We start from the raw sequence: 21,327 nt of genomic DNA on the forward strand, positions 1-21,327 counted from the left end.
GTCGAATCCTTGGATATCTTGAAGGTTTTCTTGGTCCCATCGATTTAGAGATAGTGAGATTTGACTGTACGTGATAATATATAATATGATTATTTAAAAACTGAGGATTAGTTAATAGTTATGCCTCACCATACATAATGACGTCTCTTTTATTATGAACTCTCTGTGATGTGTAAAGCATTTTGAAAACTTTTTTTGGTGATTTTTAGGAGTGAAAATTCATAATGTCCATGTGATGGTTGGTTTGAAACTTTGTGAGTTTTTTTTTCAAGAAATGCTCTGCTGCAGTAGCCTTTCGGAAAGATGCCTTATTAACTTTTAAACAACAGATTGATTCGATGGAACGTATCAAAAGACTTTCAAACACACCACCATCTGCATTGAAGAAAAACACTGTAGTAGAAAATTTATTATGTTCTGTTGAGAAGTTGAAAAGATTAAAGTTAAGCAAAAATTCTACTGAAAACAAATTGTCCAACAAAGAATCTAAAGTTCGTAGATGTTTGTTGTCAGCTGTCAATGAACCTGAAGACATAACATTGCCTTCTCCATGGGTACCAGACCGTTTGTTTGACCATGGGTACTCAAGATCCCAAGGAGGAGTTGAAAGTGCATATAATTCTTGTGAATTTAACATTCGGCCAGATGATGACTATAGTTTGATTACTGAGGAATCAGAAACCAACACTGATGATGATCTTCAGAGATCCATATCCGCAGTTCATTCATACACTTTATCTGATGAACTAGTGAATCTGGACGCACAATTGAAAAAACTGTGTCACCCAGGGGTCAGTGTGTTATGGCAACGAAACCCAGAAGTTTTGATGAATGATAATTGCTTTGCTAAAGCTGTAAACGAGTTGGAGTGTAACTGCCCCTCTCTGTTGCATGTGTTGGCTACCTGTCTGGGATACAATGTTTGTGATGAGAACAAGGTTGTGATGATTGGTACCATTTATGGGATGATTCCAGAAACAAGCAGATTTCTGCAGTGCAAAGAATCTACACAGCTCTAGCAATACAGTATCATACAGACAACAAGGTATTCTTATCATGTTATTTTTAAATTTTATTTTGCAATAGAATTATTGTTTTTTAAATTTATACTAACATGATGTCAAACAAGGAGTATGTGGTTTCATATATGACATGTGCCTTGTGCATTGTAAACTTTCTATTCTTGACTAATTGCTTCTCCCGTAACTGAAATTATCTTCAACTGACCATAAATATACAATAAAAACATGCAATGATGACTTTAGGAACCACAATACTCATTATTTGACATTTAGGACCCCTTATACACTGCACACTAAAGAGTTCTAATTCTCATTTCTGTGGTATTTTTATGCAGTTTAGGTCAACCCTCAGATCCACAATGTATCAATTGAATTCCGTAGTCTATTCAGTTTGTAATCAATTTATGCATTCTTAACATTCTGTTAGGTCAGAATAGGGTCACTGTCTTGAAACAGTTTCTGGAGGGGGTGGGGGGCTTTGTTGAAAGTGAAATAAATATACTCGATAATTACAACTGTATATGGTATAGTTTTCTAAATTACTCCAAAAAAAGTTTGAAGTCTATAGAGGGTCCTTAAGTTAGTAATTTTACCTTATTTATGTTATTCTAAATTCGGTTTTTTGGTTATGTTTACAGTGTTCGTTTTGGTTTTTACATCATAAGTTATTAATATACAACCACATCATGATAAAAATTGATGCCAGATAAACAGTCAAGTATGTATATATACATTGTCTTTTCTGTCTTAATTAATTGCTAAAGCATTTCTTGTCTCAATATTCAAAACAAACTTCTTGAATCTTTCCCTAAAGTTTTATTCATCATAAAATGTATTTGATTTTTTAAATATCATATTAAATTTTTGTTGTTTTTAGCTGCTCCAGAGGTTGAACCAAGTTCATATTACTTTGTCACATGAATCGAAAAGGCACTTGCTTGAAGACTTTTCGGATTACAGTTCCGACCAAATTGTCAGAAATTGTTCCAATGGTATGGATGACAAAATTAATGGAGATCATTTAGACTTATATGTGAAAACAAATGACATCAGAAGGAACAATAAGATCAAAGACTTGCATTATTTTGCTACTGATTTCACATTTGACCGTGTGCGTTTAGACCATCTTGAAGACACAACAGCAGTTGGAGATGCTAACAGCATTGATGCTCAAATGTTTATTCCATCTACAGATGAAATGACTGTGTACCGAAAATCACTTAAGTATTTGATAGGTAGAGAACTGGCACAAAATATCAAGGGACTAGATTGGATGAATGCCATCATACCAACACATATCCCCCATGATATGGACAAAGTGATGTGTCTAAAGTCAAATTTTTTTTGGCTTCCTTTACAGTTGAAGAATGAAATGTATAATGATCAGTGCATTCAAATCATGAATGAGTTGGAGAAACATGTGAACACAATCTATTCTAAAGCTGGAAGAGGTATTTTATTATCCTTAATTTATCCAAGGCCATGAAATTTTTGTTTAACATTGCAACATGTAAAATTGAACATGATCATTATAAATTTTAAAGATACAAACCATCAGAAACATCGCTAGCTAAGACATATTTTTTAGGCTAGTGAAAGTAGCTTTGGCTGTTTATATTAGTTTTGATATTTTAATCTCATTTTTATGCCTCCTTTTTTATTTTGCACCTGTCTGTCAGTCAAAATGGTTAGCATGGAGGATAGTCCTAAACACCCATTGCTGAAAAACAACATGAAGTATATGCAAAACAAACCAAAAGAGGAAATTTTTGATACCATAATGGAGGAGATACTGGACTATAGTTTACCTCATTTTCAGCTTGATGTATGTACATCTTGTGTACGTTTTTATGTTATTTCCATGTGTATTAAATAATTACTAGAAATATTATTATGAACTATTTTCAATGCAGGATGACAAAATGAATACAGAGACATTGGAGTTGGAGGTATCAGTTCCGGCTGCAGGACTTAAAGTGGAAGTTACTGGCAAAATGGAGGGAAATACTGTATCATTTCCATTATGTTTAAATAGTAAAACTTGTCTTCTCAACTCACAAAGAGAACATCTTTACAAAGACTGGCTGGAGAGTATGCTTGCCAACTGAAAATGGAGTTATCAACATGACAGTAATGCGGTCTCTTAATATTGCTCCAGCAGATGACTTGAACAACTATGTGCGAAACTTTATTCAGTGGTATTATGTTATTCTCAACTTCCAAGATACAATCAAAGAAGGAGACATTTATCGTACTAATGTGATATTGAAAATTATGATCCCTTTCTTTTATAGTCATAGTGCTCTATCAAAGTACTTTGTTGAGTGCATTGACTATATTCTTAAAAGTGAAGTTATGCTCTCTCTAAGACTTGCATTGCGTGTGAGGTTATCATCTTACGTCAACCCTAAAGGAGGCAAAGGAAAGAATAAAGCTGCACACACGCAGAAAGAGAATGAGATTAGAGTATTAAAAGATCTCATCAGGGGATTAGGTACAAACCAGACTGAACGTGCCATAGTGACCATCTCAAAGGCAGCCCCTGTTATCAGTGATATTTCAGCCAACTTTGACAGAGTCTTAAAAATCAAGGACAAAGGAACAACACATAAGAAAAGGGACGACCAAACTGATTTGCATATTGCAGTTGCATATATGGAATTATGTTCCAGGCAGAGAACTTTCAAAGTCAAGCAAGGTCACTGAAACACCATTTAACTTTGACAAGAATATGTTCAAACTTAGTGTTTTAACAACTGCAAATCGCCTTAAACTTGGGATACCAATCTCTGATTTGGAAGAAGAGGACATGGATGGAGATGATGAGGATGATGGACAGTGAAGTTAACTTGTGATCAATATTACAAGCGTTGTTCCTTTGTCTCTGATTTTCAAGATGTCAATATTTATGCTATTATATTGTACTTAACTCTGTAATTTCATGTTTTGCACTTGTTTACCATTACATTATACTTTTATATGTGAATCTTTTTTCTATATGAAATATGAATATAACAAACAGTAATGAAGGTCAAAATTCCATTAGAACAATACAGAGCAGAGCAAACACGGACCTCCAAAAACTTCAGAGGTGGGATCACTGGTGCACCCGCAGTGTACTACTTGTCCAGTTCTGTTAAACGGACAAATCTGCAGACAGTTCAGTGTGAAAATAATGACCTAACAATTTGGATGAAAAATGTCAGTCAAGATTCGATTTAATGATAAATTGTATTTGCTAACAATGTCAGAATTTGAAAAGGTATTTATTATGTCAAATGAACTGTACCTCAATCAGCATTACATAATGTTTATTACCAGTCACAAATATATATAGCTCAAATACATCTGACAATAACTGCGGTTATGTAAAATATGTTCACTGTTTTAAAGTCATATTTATGATAGGTCAAAGACCTTTGGCAGTAAAACTATTACCAGTGAAATATGAATGCAATAATGTACAGTTATAATATCATATTGTCATATTTGTCAACATTTTATGTGCAATACATGTACAATTTCTTTTGTATGCAAACATTTGAAATGACATAGAGTCCATAACACTTTATGAGGAACATAGTACTTGTGAATTTGTTTCCATACAAGAATTTAACTGTTTTCATATTGTTTAGTCAACTTACTGATTTGTAGAACTGAAGGTGTACATACATGTACATTGTATATAACAAAAATCAATACAAATGGTGTATTAGTGCTTTGAAAAATGACTAAAGTGATAATTTCCTTTAAAGGACAGATGCTTACCAGTTCTTTTTAAAAATCATGAAAATAAAACTAAAGATATGTTTGAGTATAAATAAATTGAATAAGTTTAGTCGCATAATGTTCCATTATGTCCTAATTGTATAAAATGATAAGAAAAATTGTATAAATTTTTGTGGGGGATGCCCAAAATGAATGAATATGAATATCCTAAATAATTTTCAAGCTTTTAATATTTTAGAAATAATTTTCAATTTTGCAATATTTTAGAAATTTGATTTATGTATAATGCAAGGTGAAGATAACGAACAGTGATCAATCTCATAACTTCTACAAGCAATACAAATTAGATAGTTGGGCAAACACGGACCCCTGGACACACCAGAGGTGGGATCAGGTGCCTAGGAGAACAACCAGAAGAAGTGCAAACCATACGTCCAATTTTTGATTTGTTAGCATGCGTCCTTCAAAGGGAAATAACAATGATATATATGTAAATGGACTATTCATTGCTGTTGTCAGCACATGAGAACGAATTTGGTCAGTACCACACTTTTTTGAATATTTTGTCACATTTACACATGTACATATAATCTCTGCATTTTTCTGCAATTTGAGCAGCACATCTCAGGCACTCCACTGTACTTGACTGTATCAAACCCGAAATATTTCATGAGATATTTCCGTAAACATTGCTCTGTATTGACATATTCCTTGATGCTAGGATCCAAACCCTTTCGATTGCTAGCCACATAATTTTTGTTAAAGTACATAATTGCCTTTGCACTCTGTCCAGAACGTCCAGCTCGGCCTACTTCTTGAAAGTACTTTTCTAAAGTAACTGGCGGACGAAAATGAATGATCTGAGAGATTGAAGGGACATTCAGTCCCATTCCCAAAGCAACACTGGCGAAGACTAGTCGCAATTTTGGTTCAGGTTGTGATAACTCAGAGACAATATGCAACTTCATTTTTTCAGAAATACGATTTTTTGGAATTTGATCCTCTGGTATGTAGGCCCTGATTCCAAGTTTCTGTTCTGTATAAACATAGGCGTACCCTAGTGCTTCCAAATTGTCACAATAAACAATGGTTACAGGATATTTATCCAGCTTTTCGCTGATTTCCAATACAATTTCATCCAGAATTTTGTCGAATTTTTCAAATTTATGAATATTTGGAAGACGACTTCGAACCTCTAGATAAATGTTGGGTCTGTCTGGATTTGATATGACAAATTGTGTGTTTCTATATTGTAAAACTTCAGTAAGCCTTGTCATGTTTGATTTTATTGCAGTTGCAGTTAGGGCCAAATGAGGCACATCAGGGAAAAGGCAGATCAAACAGCCAAGTTTTTCAAAGGAATTTCTAAATTCTTTGCCCCTTAAACAAACAAATAAGAATTTTAAATGATCCCCCCCCCCCCCATAATTATGACTTGTTAATAGGCAGTTATTTTAAAGTCAGAATTGTGGCAGGCATATAGCTTAATCCTGCCCCCCTTTCAACAGTTAAAATTTTCTTTCTCCTCATGAGAGGCTCTAAAGAATTTCTTTTTGTATGTGGATATTAAAAATACAGGATTAAAAGGACACAGACTTGCCCCCTGCCATTTCTAATAAAACCCCTTGTTTAAGTAAATATCTTTAAAAAAAAAAAGACTTTTCATTTTTTCCGAAAAGTCTTGCCCCAAATTTTGCAATGTAAACATAATTTGAGGTCTTTATTCCATTTTATAGACTACAGATGTACATTCACATTCTCTGAAAACTATTGTAGATGATTTTATATTGCTGTTGTTTGATATAATAGATAAAAAATAAAATACTGGTGAATTTTTTCTTCTTGTTCAAGTCCATGTGTCCTGTAAGTTACCTACTTGTTTTAGCAGTAATCACTTTAGCATCTTTCATATTTCTTATTATCTGGTAATTCAAATACAAGCTAATACATGTGTAACAGGAAAGGAGAGAATGTATGGCTGGACTGGAATTGAAACTGGGACACATGCATCACTAGATAGGTTCTCTTCTAAATGAGCTGTCCAGACCAATATCCACAGCCCAATGCATCATATAAGAATAAAACAAATTCATACAGAGACTTTGCTCCAAATCTGCCAATTCATGATTACTGCTAAAATGTATGTTTACAGTATACTAAGTTAAATAAATAATACATACCCTTTTCCACAAAGGAAAAGTTATAAAGCAATATGTATTAACCCTCAGGCCTAAGGGCCCTCTGGCTGAAATTTGTCTCAGGCTACAAGGTGTGATATGGAAAAGGAGTATGTATTATTCTCTATATAACAACAGATAAATGTGTATCAGTATATACATAAGTCAAGGCGGGGCCACTAAGCAATTCACCCACTTGGCAACCAGCTACTTGTATTTTGAAGCTTAGGGAAGGAATCGAACCTTCGTACCTTGACGAATGCTTGACTTCATATATACAATTGAATACAAAATTTTAATCATTAATAATGTTAGCTTACCATTCAGAAATGATGTGAACCTCATCTACAACAACAGCACAGACTCGTTCTTTGTATAATTTACTTCTGAGAATTTTTCCAAAGTCCTTCTTTTCCACTAATGTCTCAGGATGTGCGTAAATCAAACAAAATTTACCATTCCTTACATCTTGTAAAGGGGCACTAGAAATTAAGAGATTGTCTACTCTTTCCAAGTCAGAGTCATCGTCATCCTGAAAACTGTAATTGGACTGCTTTTAGGTAAAGTTGTAATAAATGGAAGGGGCTTACAAGTTTCTTCAATTCCTAAATTGTGCTAAATAACTATAGCTAAATTTGTCAACTTCAAGGTATATCGGGCAAAATTTTAGATTAAAAAAACAAACAAAAACGCGTGAACCATCTTTTGACGAAGCATGAGAGCGAAACATCCCTACACAACAAACATTACAAACCCACATACCTTGTATCCGCAACGAAGGTTTTGACACCTGTGCCTTCAATATGAAGGAATCAGGCAGGTATACCACACATAGATAGCGACTGCACTTGGTTCTGCATAATCGAGTTTAACGGCGTTACGATAATACATATCATAGCCTCATGTCGACCGAGTTTCCTCTGAAATAGGAATGGAAGAAGCTGGAAAATTATACTTTTACCGAAACCCGTTGGTAGTACAGCCAGGGAATCATTACCGTCGTATAACGACTTCAGTGTCTGGATCTGCTTGTCCTTCAGATCGAAGTTAATATTTGCAGAATCCTTTGCAAACTCCAGAGCTTCTGAAAAGTCACTGTAAGCGGCCATCTTTAAACGCAATACAATTGAGTGAGAAGGCAGTTCCGGCGGAGAAATGCATCGATTTGATGCATATTCCTCCACCAATCACATCCGAGGTTTGTATGGAATGTAGCGGAATCAGACGAGGATTGCCGATTGCCACAGCGCCTTCCTACCACGCCTTCCTAGCCGTTGGGACAGCTTGTCTTCAACCGCCTAGTCCACCATGACAGACCTTTTTTTGGAGTGAGCAAACCCTACCCTGTGTTGACAGGGACTATTTGGCCCATATCTGGGGGTCTGTTAATGGTGCAATGCAGACACCATCCTCTCACATGGTTTAGCCCGCCTGCTGAAGCGGTTGACCAGGGTGTGGCGCTTGGATCCAACACGTGAGAGTTAGGAGCGTGGTAGAGGACCGGAGTCGCCTGTCCATCCTTCCGGATGCAGCAGCCAGGACGCCAAGGGCACTACCTCTTCCGAAGCTCCCTACACCCTATACTATTATTGTTATAATAAAACTCCCTTTTAGCAATTGACCTTTGGAAGAAATCAATATTTTTGTTTTATCCACATTTACATTAAGTTTTCACTGTTTACAATAAATATGAAAAGCATTCAGAGCATTTTGTAAACCCCTGGCAAACTCGGCCATTAAAACAGTGTCATCAGCATAAAATAAAATCAACATTTTACGTACACCATTAATTCATCTTCAATTGCACTCTCCATACTCTGTAGTCCAACTATGTCTTTTCCTAATAAAAGAATTTCTAGGTCATCAATATATAAGGAAAATAAAAATGGAGATAAATTTTCTCCTTGTCTTACACCTACGAAGTACTCTGAAGAAGTGCCATTTATCTTTACTAAAGATTTAATAACAATATACATATTTCGGATATAGTTAAAACACTTTCCATTTATTCCATTCTTTATCATCTTACTCCAAAAGTCATTTCTCCAAACAGTGTCGAAAGCCTGCTTTAAGTCGATATATCCACATAAAAAAAGTTTCTTTTTATTAAAAAATCTGAAAGAAATTGCAGAGCCAAAATGTGGTCTAATGTTGAGTATTTTTTTCTGAAACCTGCTTGATTTTCTTCGATGAGACCTACTTCTTCAGCATATCCTCCAGCCTAAAATACAGGTAAAAACTTTGCCTATACACTAAGTAAAGATATTGGGTGATAATTTTCAGGCTGAGTTGGATCTGTTAAAATAAAAACAGAACTATAATATATGCAATACTCGTTTAATGTTGATTAACTGAAACATGATTGCTCTGACCCCAACAGTGAGACAAACAACATTACTTGTGTGAATTGTCATTTATTGTGATGACAATGTAAAAAGGGGAGATTACCCAGAATGACATAATTAACGGAAATTGCGCAATGATCTCCCCCGATATAAAACAAATTAATGTAAAAATAAAAATGACACTGTATAAAGGGGAGATCACCAAGAAAAATAGCATACATTATTACTAATCAAAGTTGCCTAATGATCTCCCCTAAAACAAAACAAAATACTGTAAAAATTAAAAACAGATAACAAAGTGTAAAAACCTATATATACAATCCAACCCAAAAGATGGCGTTCAAATACAAAATGCCCACAAAAAGCAACCAACTATTAAATAAATTGAAAACTTATCTATTTCCAAAATGAAATTAGAGGATAATAATTTTGATAAAAGCATTGCCTTTTGTGTGTAAGTAATTATATGTTCCATAACCCGTGCAAGTAGTAATAAACTTTTTAAATTTTCCAGAGACATGAATTTTCCGAATGTCTCTTGAAAAATTAAGGAACGATAGTTTGAAAAACCGGTTACTAACAAGACATGTTATGGGACGTGTTTCTCCATTATACACGTGCAAGTGGTTTCCTCCTTCGGCTGATTCAACTCCATTGACATAAGTGACAAGTGCTCTCGATGACCTGCCCAAGAATCGGAATCATTCCAGGTATTTCACAACATGTTAGTAAAACGAAAACGACCAACTGCACGGGAGTGATGGAACAAACTTGATAATGGAACAATGCATGTTTTACAAGCACTGTTTTGGAATTGAAATGAATAGAATATGAAATGAAAAGAAAAATTTTAAGATGAATTAAATACATAGATAGTGTATAACGTACAACTAAATCACACTTATCTTCACAGTTTGTAAACTACAACTAAATCACACTTATCTTCACAGTTTGTAAACTACAACTAAATCACACTTATCTCCACAATTTGTAAACTACAACTAAATCACACTTATCTTCACAATTTGTAAACTACAACTAAATCACACTTATCTTCACAATTTGTAAACTACAACTAAATCACACTTATCTCCACAATTTGTAAACTACAACTAAATCACACTTATCTTCACAATTTGTAAACTACAACTAAATCACACTTATCTTCACAGTTTGTAAACTACAACTAAATCACACTTATCTTCACAGTTTGTAAACTACAACTAAATCACACTTATCTTCACAGTTTGTAAACTACAACTAAATCACACTTATCTTCACAATTTGTAAACTACAACTAAATCACACTTATCTTCACAGTTTGTAAACTACAACTAAATCACACTTATCTCCACAATTTGTAAACTACAACTAAATCACACTTATCTTCACAATTTGTAAACTACAACTATATCACACTTATCTTCACAATTTGTAAACTACAACTATATCACACTTATCTTCACAATTTGTAAACTACAACTAAATCACACTTATCTTCACAGTTTGTAAACTACAACTAAATCACACTTATCTTCACAGTTTGTAAACTACAGCTAAATCACACTTATCTTCACAATTTGTAAACTACAACTAAATCACACTTATCTTCACAGTTTGTAAACTACAACTAAATCACACTTATCTCCACAATTTGTAAACTACAACTAAATCACACTTATCTTCACAGTTTGTAAACTACAACTAAATCACACTCATCTTCACAGTTTGTAAACTACAACTAAATCACACTTATCTTCACAGTTTGTAAACTACAACTAAATCACACTTATCTTCACAGTTTGTAAACTACAACTAAATCACACTTATCTTCACAGTTTGTAAACTACAACTAAATCACACTTATCTTCACAGTTTGTAAACTACAACTAAATCACACTTATCTTCACAGTTTGTAAACTACAACTAAATCACACTTATCTTCACAGTTTGTAAACTACAACTAAATCACACTTATCTTCACAATTTGTAAACTACAACTAAATCACACTTATCTTCACAGTTTGTAAACTACAACTAAATCACACTTATCTTCACAGTTTGTAAACTACAACTAAATCACACTTATCTTCACAGTTTGTAAACTACAACTAAATCACACTCATCTTCACAGTTTGTAAACTACAACTAAATCACACTTATCTTCACAGTTTGTAAACTACAACTAAATCACACTTATCTTCACAGTTTGTAAACTACAACTAAATCACACTTATCTTCACAGTTTGTAAACTACAACTAAATCACACTTATCTTCACAGTTTGTAAACTACAACTAAATCACACTTATCTTCACAGTTTGTAAACTACAACTAAATCACACTTATCTTCACAGTTTGTAAACTACAACTAAATCACACTTATCTTCACAATTTGTAAACTACAACTAAATCACACTTATCTTCACAGTTTGTAAACTACAACTAAATCACACTTATCTTCACAGTTTGTAAACTACAACTAAATCACACTTATCTTCACAGTTTGTAAACTACAACTAAATCACACTTATCTTCACAATTCCATAATAGTAACTTAATGTACTTGCTATTTCGTGTTGATAAATCAAATATTGATTGGAAGGAAAATGTCTTGTTTCACCGTGTTTATATTTTTTTTCAAGTGTAAGGTTTGACCGTCACCATCTAACCATTATTTTAAAATGTAGATTTGATTACACCATCTATTCCGATTACTAGAGAAGGAAAATAAAATGAAGAAATAAAAAACAAAATACGCATGGGCTTGGACATTTTACAAGAAATCTTTTGTATGCGAATCTACAGCTTGTATATCTCACTAACTATAGAGGTTAACACCAGGCGCACCTGGATGTGCTTAGATAAGCGATATATCATTTCTTATTTTCGTTCTAAATTTGTTAAATAACGAGAAGTGAGAAGGTAATCTAAGGAGACACGTTAATTATCTTAATGACAGGCAATAAAAAACATACAAAGCTGCCACTGGACCCTCACTAATGAGACAGAATCATTCATCAATATGCAGATGTGATACAACCGTGACGACAAGTACTAATTAAGTTCCCGCTACGTCCTGGTTAACGTTCGCGTTAAAGTATTTATTGTTCTGTGGTTTTCCCCTAGCTAAACATTTTAAATCTCTGAAGAACGAAAACTTATTTTGAAAATGTTTGACAATCAAACACGGTAAATAACATTCTTCTACATACTAATTAATGGCCAAAGCAAACACAAGGATGTGAGTGAAGCTTCATTTGACAGCGAAATTATAAAATGTATTCACGTCAGTCGACCTTTAATTAAACTACTACGTGCAGCTAGATAGATCGTTTCATTTCATTTATATTAAAAATGTCGGTTTAACTCTATTACATACGTAACACTATTTCTTGACAAAAAAAGCTTTTGTTTTTTGTGGAGTAAACTGTGGCACGCTGACGAATCAAAACTCTCGCTAGTGACTTGAACTGACTCCTGACGTCATGCACTGTGACATCATGGAGGCGTCGCGGTTTTATCAATGGAGCCTAAACCATGCAGGAAACCGGAATCAATAGAGTATATATTGCCAATTACCGGACAAGAACAACAGAAAGTCCTATATTTTTCATACGAAGCAATGCTAAGAACAACAGCTTGGATATCTATTCTTTTTCATTTAATTGTTCCAAACTTTGCAAATAGCAATGTGGTTGGACCAGGTTTGTGAAATTTAAAAAAAAAAAATTCCAATAACTTTGTTTGAAATAATATATTTAGAAAGTCAATTAATTTTCCTTTTAAATATATTTCCAAACATTAAGTTTTCAAAACAGTTTTTTTTTAATTTGAAACTTTCACTGTAATTATTTTTAACCTTCCTTTTCAGATTGCAAGAAGCCGTTTGACATTTACTTTGTCATTGACGGATCAGATAGCATATCTGAGTCCGATTTCTATCTACTTAAAAAATCCATTTTTGACCTTGTGGACCAGTTAAATATTGGCGATGGGAATGGACGTATGGGAATCTTGGTGTATAGTAGCTCTATCGAAACAATGGTGGAGCCATCCACTGACAGAGACTATCTTAAAGAGCACGCCATGAATTTACCCCATCCCCGAATGGGCACGGATACAGCTGTTGGAATCAAAGTCATGACCGAAATTTTCCAAGTAGCAAAGAGACCTGGAGTTCCCCAAATCGGAGTTGTTATCACTGACGGCTTATCAATGAATCCCATGGATACTTCTCGTGAAGCTAGATTAGCTAAGGACATAGGGATACATATGTATGCTGTCGGCGTGTCTGAAAACACTGATATAGACGAGCTGAATAGTATTGCTTCCTCCAGTGCCAGTGTTTTGTCCGTGAAGTCGTTTGGAATATTGGCATCCAGTTTACAAGAATTTGTACAACTTGTATGTCCGAGTAAGTTCTTCACATAAACCATGAAAATGCTATTGATAATTCATTATATTGTTTATGATAATTGCTTTTATCAATTAGTATTGTTTGCCATTACATTTTGCAGATGCATGTTGAATTAAGACGGTTATAAATTTAACAACAATCCTTTAAAAAAACCAATTTTTAATCATCCTTGTTCTGTTTAGCTACAACAACTACCACAACCACCACACCCGCACCAACGACAACAACTATTCCCACAACCACACCTGAGGGCGCCACGCCTCCGTTGCCGCCAACAATGGCGCCGGGAATAGGACCATGCGATAACTGCAAAATGTTGAACGGAGTAGGCTTCAATTCCCACCCAGATGACTGTGATAAATTTGTCCAATGTTATTTCGGATCAAACGGAAAACTTCGTGTTGCCTATCGGCAATGTCCGTATGGTCAATACTGGGACCAGGATGTGCTCACTTGCCGACCTTCTGAACAAGTTCCATGTGAGAAAGGTAGTTTCCATTAATCTAAGTATGTTTTTTTTTTTTTTTTTACATATCATGTTAAAGTCAAATTGAAATAATAGCATTAACTATTTCTAAAAATTTTACCACAAATTGTTTAATGTCTCGTCACACCCTTTTCTTCAGAAAAATGCCGTAACCCCCGAATCATGTCGTATGCTTACGGTAACACAGGAAATTGCAGAGCCCATTGGGCCTGTAACTTTGGCAAAGCGACAGCGACCTGTTGTCCAGAGGGCCTACGATACATCCCGTACAGAGGTTGCAAAAGAGACAAGAAATGTACCGATCCATGCCCACCATCCTTCCACCAGGAAGGTCCCTGCGACACCAGAATGATCTTTGGCGAAGCAGGAAAATTCGAACAATTTGTCAGTGGCCTAGGATGGGTAAAAATGCCCTGTGCTCCTGGAACCCAGTATGATCCGAACACTTGTCAATGTTCTTTACACGACTCATTTTTACCAGGGAAAGGTGAGAAAAGATTCAATAGGGGAATGATTCAGAATTTTACTCTGTAATATTATGCAATCTTCACCAAAAAATCACACGCGCGCGCGTTTGTGTGTGTGTACACTGTAATTGAGTGAAACGATATGTATCAAGAATAGTCATGCAATATTCCAAATTATTCTTTCAGAGTGCAAAGCAGAACTATACATACCTTTCAGCAGCGATGCCAAGGATTATTCTGGAAACCAACTTTATGTGGAAAATCAAAACGTTACCGTTATCGGAAATGGTCTGGGTTACTTTGACGGTAACGCCCGCCTGATCATTAATCGTTTCTCTAACATTGACTTTTACACTGATTTAGTCATTAAGATGAGATATTTGGACGACCCAGGAGCGAGTTCAACTGGTCTACAAGCTCTGTTCAGCAATGGTGACTGTTGTGATAATGCAGCCACAATGATGCTAGTCAAAAGCAGAAATAATCTTCATTTTATGGCAAAAACAGAGGTGAAGTCAAACAATGAGACGATTGATCGAATAACCGCATTTCATCTTCCGGCTATGGTAAGTATATTTACTGTCCACATTTAGAATACTCGTACAAGTGTGCATACTATTTTACGTAATACTGAAAATAAATTATAGAGTAAGATTTTTTAAATATCATATATCAAATATATTTAAATTACCAAAGTTGTTATCTTGTGAAAATATGATAAACATATGGGTATAATGTGAAAACATATCTTTTCAGCGTGGAAACTGGAACGAGGTATACTACATGCACGACACCAAGTCTCTTGAGGGAAAGGTGAACGGAATAGGATTAGAAAACTGGGCCTATGGTCCCATCAAGCGATCTAAGGCCGCTTTACATATTGGCTACAGCAGAGGGTTTCGGAACTTTAAAGGCTACATGGACTACATAGCGGTGTTTCTCTGTAGACCGCGCTACCTTTGATGAAATCCAATTTAGTCAGGGTTTTCTAACTGTGATATTTATGTTGATAATTTTAACAGCAACTTATATGTAAATACAAGGGTATTTCAATAATGCTTACCTTCTAGAACATTGTGCAATAACTTTCTTCAGTGATAGCAAATGTCGTGTATATTCATTTATATCATGTGAAATTTTGTGAGGCTTGTCTCGATATAATGTGCAATAATTTAATATTTATAGTATCCAATATGTCCTTTATATGTTATGTAGTTATATACATGTAATCCATTGTCAAAACGAATTCGTATTATTTTTTGCTGTTCAATATACAACTGAGGACAATAAATCTAGTCGGTACGTGTACACTGGTGACATCCCATTCTCGTATTCAGTTTATATTGAATACACCGAAAATAACATACGGCAATATATATATATATATATATATATATATATAAAGCACTAAATAATCACAACTAGGTACTGAAAATTTTCGCCCCAGCCCGGGGTCGAACCAGCGACGTACGGCACCCACCGCCTAGCAAGATTGTCAAACCAGTGCGTATATATATACATAATTTTTATCGAGGATTTAATTTTGGTATATGAGATCGTTAAAATTGAATATCGCTAACAATTTATTCCGTATTGGAGGTAATATTTACCTTTTTACCTTTCCTGGAATTATAATGTCGCAATAATAAGCGCTAAATATATATATACTTATTTTCATGGGGAAATCGCTAAATTTGTGTCTCACTAAACTGAATCGACGTCACGGTCGGGAATTTAAAGCAGGGACGTATATAAAATACAAATAGTGCATGTAATTGAAGGTTTCAATGCTGCCTTCAATAACATGCACTATTTGTTTTATTATACTAAATGTCGTTTGTATAGATAAAGCACAAATATTCAACTTAAGACTAGAATAAGTCTAGCTTCTCCCAAAGTACAAGTTCTATCGTCTTTGTTAAAAAAAACCCAACTCACAGTCAATAATGCTTGGGATCAGAAGGACTTATTATGCCACATAAATTATGGAACACACTGTACATAAATTATGGAACACACTGTACATAAATTATGGAAACACTGCTTATGTGTTGTACCCAAGTTCGTATGTGATTCCCAGATTATGTTCGAAAGGAAAATACTTGTATAATTTACAAATAGCATCAGGACACCACAGAGTCATCCACTTCTGCTTCATCCTTAGATATTTTATTGGAAGTAGACATTAACGGCAAACTGACAACTCAACTGTATGACAAACGGGATGATTTCAGCTTCTCCATCGTCAACTTCCCATATTTATGTAGCAATATTCCATTATCACCTGCATATGGTGTTTATATATCTCAACTGATTCGATATGCAAGAGCTTGTTCTGCGTATGGTCAGTTTTTAAATCGAGGTAAGCTACTGACAAAGAAGTTGATGGTACAGGGGTTTCAACAGTCTCGATTGAAGTCAACATTTCGCAAATTATATAGTCGTTATAACGATCTAGTTCGTCAATACAACCTCGCATTGGGTCAAATGCTGTCTGACGTGTTTCATATCGATTGTTAAGCCGTTCTTGGCACACTGAGTTTGACTGCGGATAACTCCGTTTACCTGATCAGGATATAGGGCTCACGGCGAGTGTGACCGTTCAACAGGGGATGCTTACTCCTCCTAGGCACCTGATCCCACCTCTGGTATGTCCAGGGGTCCGTGTTTGCCCAACTATCTATTTTGTATTGCTTATAGGAGTTATGAGATTGATCACTGTTCGTTATCTTCACCTTGCATAAATAAATATTGATTTAGAATAGCTGATAACGAATAAAAAATTCTCCAGTTAAAATGAATGAGTATAACCAGATGAATGTGTTAAAGGCATAGGGTCTATCTATTATCTAAAAAATGACATCACAATATTTTGCAAGAAGAACTCAACAAAAAAATTGTAATATCAATTATGAGTTATTTATAGCTGCAGCACTTTGAAATTTAAGTCATTTTGATATTTTAGTCCTTTATAAAATGTTTGTCTGGAGGACAATATATTAAACTGGTCCCCGCTGATTGGTGGCTACACACAAACATAAGAGATGTGAAGTCATCAAGGTACCAGTTTAGGCAAATGAGAATTATTTTGTAATTACTATCGTATCCAATGTGTTTGTGAACATTCTGAAGAACTTTTTTTGATTTTCTAGTTATGATGTTAAATTTCGGCACCTTTTTGGAACATGCAAAATTTTACCAATATCTTAGACCCTATGCCTTTAAAGTTTACCCAAAATTAATGACCAGAACTAAGATATATAGATACGAACTGAAATATGGGAAAATCTAAAGTTATGACACTAACAAGTTTCCATACACTGTAAAAAATAAAATGTTATAACACTAGCGGGATTCCACACACCTCTAAGTAGTGATAGTTAAGCTCATTTTGGTAAAATTTTCTTCTCACGTTTTATCTCACTTGGAAACATGTTTTTCAACCGTTTCTCGGCCAATCAGTCTAGTATACGTGAAAGCATGATAACAGATATAAACAACTCCTTTGGCGACCTCTTTATGGGGCGGTCCACCTATGAATTCTTAATTTTTATTAAATGGTTTGATAAATTAACCCGATGTTGAATTACGTTTATTTCATTCCTGATATAAACTGGAGTTGAACTTAACCAAGTATTGAAGTGATTTGATGATCTACAAATATACTTCTTTTTGGAAAAAAAAACCCGAAAGTAAATTGTATAATTCATAAACATTTATTGTCAAAACCTTGTCGATTTGGCTGTCGGTAATGTGTCGCCTCATATACTCATTCATTGAGCCCTACATCTTGAGAAGGCAAACGGGGTAATCAGTAGTTAAAATCAGGATGTAAAGAACGGCTTAACAATTCGTATGAAACGCATCAGACAGCATTCGATCTAATGACATTATATATAATATTTAAAAAAATTTGTTGATAGGATTTAAAAGGTTTGATCTTGATATCTAATTATTAGAATGGTATACGTTATTGAATCAGAGATATAATTTTTACCGAACTTACTTATCTTTGTTATATGTCTCTGGTTGGATCGGTATTTTTAGAACAAATACACTTCTTCAGATGTATGAGGACCGCTGCTCATGAAAACTACGGAAGTCAGTATGTGTCAGGGTAGAGAATTGATATTAATTGAACTGGCAGCTGCCACTAAATTTAATCGGCGGTCGTCACTCATTATCAGGCGATAGCCCCTTATTCAACTTGCAACCACCACTTGTTTAATAGGAGAACCTCCACTTAATTTATATGGCTGCCCACTTAAAAATATAATTGACTTCGCATAACTGAGATATTATTCTTTTAATAATAAGGTTAGATTAGTACGCAGTCACGTAGCATCGTTTTTCAATGCTGAAGGGGGGGGGGGGGGCAGTCGGAAAAGAAATCATCTAAAATTCTTAACAAATCCAATTAAAAACACTTTTTAAAACCGTCTCTTTTGTCCAAACTCTATATTTCTAAATGGATTAGTTCATTTAAGCTTACATTCTTAAGTTACCATTCAATACCATCACCAAAAATGGGGTGGAAACAATCAGCCAATAAATCTGATATTGTGGAAATAACTTACAAAACACGTAAAAATAATGGGAAATCAATGTTGTCAAAAATTGGAACAGGCGAGGACAGCCCCTGGGTTTATAAAAAGTATGAAAAAGTACTAACAACACCGTGAGGTTATAGCACTACTAACAACACCGTGAGATTATAGCACTACTAACAACACCGTGAGGTTATAGCACTACTAACAACACCGTGAGATTATAGCACTACTAACAACACCGTGAGGTTATAGCACTACTAACAACACCGTGAGATTATAGCACTACTAACAACACCGTGAGGTTATAGCACTACTAACAACACCGTGAGATTATAGCACTACTAACAACACCGTGAGATTATAGCACTACTAACAACACCGTGAGGTTATAACACTACTAACAACACCGTGAGATTATAGCACTACTAACAACACCGTGAGATTATAGCACTACTAACAACACCGTGAGGTTATAGTACTACTAACAATACCGTGAGATTATAGCACTACTAACAACACCGTGAGGTTATAGCACTACTAACAACACCGTGAGGTTATAGCACTTTTACTTCAGTACCTCGAAGTTAAATTCATAAGGAGTTGTTAATTTGTTAATAACAAAAACAGATATTCATACATACAAGTACACTTTTAATAATTGATAATACATGCAGCGAGAAAGTCATTCTATTTCAGTTTTATCGATTTAATATATATACACTACATACACTATTCGGCTAGAATAGGTTCTCAGTACCCCTTGCTTGTCGTAAGAGGCGACTAAATGGGACTGTCCTTCGGATGAAACCGCAAAAACCGAGGCCCTGTGTCATAGCAGGTGTGGCACGATAAAGATCCCTTCCTGCTCAATGGCATAAGCGCCGAACGTAGACCTAAATTTTAGACCCCTTCGACGGCAATGGTGACGTCTCCATATCAGTGAAACATTCTAGAGCCCATTAAACAATATTCAACCAACCAACTACCCGACCAACTAAACATTGGCATGCCAGAATTTTGTTCTAGCCTATAAAATAAAATTCTGGAGACCTGTTTACTTCAGTATATCACTAGTGGAGGTGATTTTAATTTTAATATTAGATTCCATGAATTATATTGATTATGTTAGTAATCAGAGTTTTGATTGGTGGATGGGGAGGATGAAGTATGACGATAGGAAATGTACGTAAACACAACTGCTGAAACATTGGAAATTGTTCTGATTGGTTAGTAACAGCACCCGATTCTTGTATAGGGGTACCCAAGGAATATTTCAGTATCTTATTTCTCCAATACCTTAATCAATATTTTACTACCAAAAAAACAACAAAAGACTCTTAGACTATTAGTATTCCTCTTTATTAACCAATAATATAATGTGCCTTTAGGGATTCATATCGGCAAGTTTCAATAGCCCTCAGCCTGCAGTTTATCCAATTCCACAGAGTAATTTCTGTTTTGTGCCAGTCATAACTCGAGTCCTCTTTTTCCGGTGCTGCTGATAAATATTCATTATGTGTTAAATTACATAGCTGCATGAGCCCTTAAGTCAAATATAGTATTAGTTAATAAAGATATTGTTTTGGGTAAAAAAAACATTGGAATAATATTGATCATATTTCAAGAGACGTAAACATGTAATGGAATCCTACAGTTTCAATGATGCTTACTTTGGAATTAATTCAATGTTCAAAAGGTATTCATGACAGAGAGAGAAGTAATACATTAAATTCCTGCTAATCTCAGAATCAATGTCTAATATGACAACCTGCTTAAAACATGAAAGCTATCGTTCGGACCATTTAACAATGATACAACTAATACCCTTTAATCTAAAAAGGATAAAGGGTTCTGTTAATTCAATAATTCCCTATCAAAAGACAAAGATCATGCAGATTTGCCTAAAAACAAACTCAATGAGATTAAATGCATTGTATACAATTTTATAAATATCCCATACATATACATCGATAATAAAGGTCTTCAGTTTATTACAGACATTCTAATAATGAAATTAAAGACATAAATTTAAAACGCGTGGAAAAGAGAGATACCTAGAGTTATAAAGGGAAATCAGCAACTAATTAAAGACAAAGAACTGTAGTTAGATAGGGAAATCAACATAGAACTG

At 34.7% G+C, this 21,327-nt stretch overlaps 2 protein-coding genes and 1 pseudogene across 2 annotated transcripts in view; all 3 read left to right on the top strand.

Annotated features, from left to right (window-relative positions):
* The first annotated feature begins 235 nt into the window (after positions 1-235).
* On the top strand, positions 236-1,732 carry LOC125647189 (uncharacterized; annotated as a pseudogene).
* A 10-nt stretch (positions 1,733-1,742) lies between these two features.
* LOC130047276 (uncharacterized) lies at positions 1,743-3,864 on the top strand. The gene is made up of 6 exons (XM_056141907.1): positions 1,743-1,757; positions 1,900-2,473; positions 2,702-2,847; positions 2,936-3,056; positions 3,436-3,516; positions 3,695-3,864. Exons 1-6 carry the CDS (start codon positions 1,743-1,745, stop codon positions 3,862-3,864), a joined length of 1,107 nt encoding a protein of 368 aa, XP_055997882.1.
* A 9,009-nt stretch (positions 3,865-12,873) lies between these two features.
* LOC125648441 (protein PIF-like) overlaps positions 12,874-21,327 on the top strand; it is a 33,962-nt gene continuing 25,508 nt past the window's right edge. The window contains exons 1-6 of the mRNA XM_048875563.2: positions 12,874-12,979; positions 13,147-13,689; positions 13,875-14,180; positions 14,319-14,666; positions 14,833-15,212; positions 15,403-15,608. Coding sequence (XP_048731520.2) covers positions 12,898-12,979; positions 13,147-13,689; positions 13,875-14,180; positions 14,319-14,666; positions 14,833-15,212; positions 15,403-15,608 — 1,865 coding nt within the window. The 5' untranslated portion in view covers positions 12,874-12,897. The remainder of the gene's footprint in view (positions 12,980-13,146; positions 13,690-13,874; positions 14,181-14,318; positions 14,667-14,832; positions 15,213-15,402; positions 15,609-21,327) is intronic.

The sequence above is a fragment of the Ostrea edulis genome, chromosome 6 (assembly GCF_947568905.1).
Source record: "Ostrea edulis chromosome 6, xbOstEdul1.1, whole genome shotgun sequence".
Taxonomy (NCBI): domain Eukaryota; kingdom Metazoa; phylum Mollusca; class Bivalvia; order Ostreida; family Ostreidae; genus Ostrea; species Ostrea edulis.